We start from the raw sequence: 3,982 nt of genomic DNA on the forward strand, positions 1-3,982 counted from the left end.
TTGGGTAAAATCACCAGAACTATTACTAAAAAGTATCAGGAACTATAAAACTCGACTGCATGCGACAAGAACTGCCTTTTATTTTTGATCTGCTGGAAAATGATATGCCAACTTTACAGACACCGCGTGCTCGCGCATCACGTGTTTCACGCACCGATGAGTTGGAATCTGCTGACGAGCTCCGAGAAAGCGAGAGCCAGTTGGTTTGATAGCGAACCATCACGGCCTTTGTTGGGAGGACGGCGACACGGACTATCGCCAGGCGAAGACGATCATTCGACGCGCGGTGCGCGACAACCTGGACGAGTTGTGTGAGACGGAGGAGACGCCCAACGCGCGAATCTACGTGAAAGGTCTCGAGAAGAAGAAATGGCTGCAGGAGATTCTCGGCGACGTCGACGCGACGATCGTGACCGTCGACGCGGAGTACGAGGACATCGATCGGTTGGAGTCTCTTCGCACCGATCGCGCGTTTCGCTGCCGGCGTCACCAACGGTGCTGCGCCATGGAGAACGTGATGAAGTTGCGCGATTGGTGGATCGAGCAACGCGAATGTTTCGCCAGCATCGACTCCGCGAATTGAATTACTTTATAAATTGTGCAATCTTGTTTCAATTGGCCAGTTGGGTAAAAAATAAAACGACTTATTTTGAATTATTTGCTGGCGACGGAAATTGTTTTGTTTATTTATAAATTTGTGTAAAAAAAAAAACTTTATATATTACTGGTTTAATATAATTTCATTTTTTAACGTATTAATCGTTTTATCTTATTGCGTTGCTCGTTTTTTTTTATTTTGTATATATTGTGTTTAATCGTTTATTTTTTACTCCATTGTGTCATATATATCCTTTCATCTATATTTTATCGAATAAAGATCGACGTAAAATCTATGACAAACGGTGTTCCTCTTTTCGCATACCACCTCCGTATTTATATACGTATACATTATATGCTACCGAGCGCGCGAAAATGGCCGGTCGCGGCAGCGCATAACAATGGCCGGTCGCGGGAACGCAATACACCTTAACGCGACAAACAGAGAAACGGCGAGCGAAAGCGAGAGCGCGATACGGGGGTGGGGCTCCAGCGCGAGATGCGGTTAGGAACGCAAGCGAGCGAGCGAGCGAGCGATAACGCCAAGCGTCAGATCGAGTGCGGAAGCGAGCGGTGAAGAAAACGCGATATCGTTAAAACATTTATTTTCACTGTTAATATTTATTTGTAATACAATATTGTTGTGAGGCGGAAGTCGCCGTGCCCGAATTGCGACACATAGCTGTCAGCGCACATCCCGAATATTGCCAAACTCACCTGAGGTGGCATTTCGGGTGTCGCAAGCGGCTTCCAGGTCGCTCACCCGGAAGCAAAAGCGCTGACAGCTAAGTCAGCATCGCGGAAGTAATACGCGAAGAAATAAAAAGCCCGCCCTTCCAAGAAGCGGCGGGCAGTCTAGAACGTAAGGCTAATCGCGCACGACCAACTTAAATTATCCTATTGTGAACGCCCGCGAGTCAGGGCAACGAAATTACCGACACCAGTGTATCAAGTTAAAAAGGTCTTTATTAAAATATCGTTGGACAAAAACTCTGGCAACGTTATTCTTCCTTCCTCCCGGCGGATCCAAAGAACTCAGTGCCGACCCCTCGAATCAGAGGCACGGCACAACAATTGGTGGCAGCGGTGGGATCTGCCAACCGGACGGGAGGACGTCCTGCCAGATTGCGCCTGCAAAGGGAACGGATCGTTAGACGGTGGTAAAATATCCCGGAGAGGAAAAGCCAGCCGGATCCCGAGTTCGTGAAACAACGGCAGTAGCTCCGCGTGTTATCAGCGACACCGGAGAGGCCCCGACCTACCGCACGGACTCGCCAGCCCGACGCAGCGACGCAGGGACGCAGCGAGCCAGCGAAGCAGCGCAGCAGGGACGCGGCGAAGCAGACAACGCAGAAGCAGTGAAGCGACCCTGTCAGACAACGCGGCAGGAAGCGGTCACGATGCACTACGCGGCGGTACTGTAAGTCGACACTCCATGTAAGCCGACACCGGCACGCGCCGCGACGAAAACGTTATATCTCTGCGTGCGTATCCCGCGATAGCGAACTGCGAGAGAAATTTTCGCGATTGCAGGCAATACAACCGCGAAGCGCCGAAAGATTTTCGCGTTTCAGAGCGCTAAAGTATAAGCGTCAATAGATGTCGGACGACTTGTCCCGGCATCCCCCTGTCAGCAACGCGTCATTCGTGTTAAGCGAGCGCGCGCAACGAGCCATCGAAAATAGTATCCGGAATCGTTTTCGCGCCACACGACTCGCGAACGACGAACTAGATCGCGTGCGAAGAAATTTAGACGCGCAACTCGACGACGCAAGCTCGCCGGTGCTCGAGCTACATCCCAACGTCATCGTAGAACGCGAATTTGAATTCTTAGACGCTAGTCTTTGCGACGCAAACAGAAACCCGCGAGATAGCATAGACAACACAAGCGGCGACGAACACGATAACGCACACAGACAGCCCCCGACCGACGGTGACGCACGATCGGACACCTCGGCCGATAGTCAGAGCGAGAACGCAGGGAGAGGAGAATTCTCCCTGACGTCATACGAAAGCGATATATTCGACCCCGAGGAAGAGGATTATACCCCCCGGGCCGACAGAATGAGCCAGCCACGAGCTGCCGCGACCATCGCGCCGCGAGAGGACATATCCCCGGCGCAAATTAACGCGGAAATAGAGCGGCTTAGACCCACGGAAAATGGGCAACCGCTCGAAGGCGACCAAAGTCGAGCCCCCGAGCCGACGCAAGTAAGCCCAGGAGCAATAAGCTCCGTGCTCAGCGATGTCCTACGCATGATGCGCGACATGCAGGAACGCATGGACCGTACAGAGGCCGCAGAGTTCGAGCGCTCTGTAGAAGTCCTGCGCGCAATCCGCGAGATACAGGAACGCGTGAGTCGAGTGGAATCCGCCACATATGATCGCCCCGATGCGCGAGAACGACGCGTACGGATCAGCCAGGGCCCGCTGGACGTGACCTACGGACGGACGCACAGCGACGTCCGTAGTCAGCCAGGGCCCCATCTCGGGTTCCTCAGCCTAAAGGAAGCCCGTAACATGATTCCCGAAATGAACGGAGAATCCCGAGAACGCGTTCGCGAATTTATTAATGCAAGCACTTACGCGATGAAGAATATACAGCCCGCGAACGAAACCATGCTTCTAAAAGCAATCTTGTGCACAAAGTTCAAGGGCAAGGCAATGACCGACTTCGACACGCGCGATATTCGCGACTTCGAGCAGCTAAAACGCGAACTCGAAACGGAATATCTCGGAAAGCGCGGCATGACCCATCTGCAGCTAGAATTCAACTCGCTAAAACAAAAAGCGGGAGAAAGCGCGCAGGAATTCGGGCGTCGAGTCGAGAAGCTCGCGAGAGAACTGTATGAAGCCATGGAAGAAGGCCAAGGGCACTCGCAAGAGCAGCAAAAGGCGATATTGGAAAGTATTAAAATGCAAGCTCTGCATAACTTCCAAATCGGGCTGCATGATGATATCAAGATGCTGGTCCGAGCACAGCGATATCCAAGCCTACAGGAGGCGATAACCGGCGCCAGTGCCGAGGAAAAAGTTAGAGGCCCCTTCCCGCGGAACGGACAAGCGGTAAACAGAAATAGATTTAATCAGGGAAACGCGCGAAATGCGGGAAACGCGACCGTAAAATGCTACAAATGTGGGAAGACCGGCCATTACGGGCGAGATTGCCGTGCGAGCCAACAAGCTAATAAATTCTCGCTGCCGCGAGCGAATAAGCCGGGTGGTATAAACATAATCGAGTGTACCTACTGCAAGAAAGCAGGGCACAAGCGCGACGAGTGCTGGTCGTTAAACGGACGGCCAAAATCCGAGCGACCGCGCCGACCGAAACAGGAAAGTGCGAAAAAAGCACCGATAGGCACAGTAAGAAAAACCAAAGCGAGCG

The 3,982-nt window shown here is 52.3% G+C and overlaps 1 protein-coding gene across 1 annotated transcript; it reads left to right on the forward strand.

The window, feature by feature from the left end:
- Nucleotides 1-212: 212 nt before the first annotated feature.
- Nucleotides 213-583, forward strand: LOC112462330 (the record flags this gene model as incomplete). Its single annotated transcript, XM_025028054.1, has 1 exon — nucleotides 213-583. A coding segment is annotated over one exon (371 nt), but the record flags the coding sequence as incomplete, so codon positions are not given.
- Between the last annotated feature and the right edge of the window lie 3,399 nt (nucleotides 584-3,982).

Source organism: Temnothorax curvispinosus, unplaced genomic scaffold (genome assembly GCF_003070985.1).
Source record: "Temnothorax curvispinosus isolate PA1 unplaced genomic scaffold, ASM307098v1 QBEX01012242.1, whole genome shotgun sequence".
NCBI classification, from domain to species: Eukaryota; Metazoa; Arthropoda; class Insecta; order Hymenoptera; family Formicidae; genus Temnothorax; species Temnothorax curvispinosus.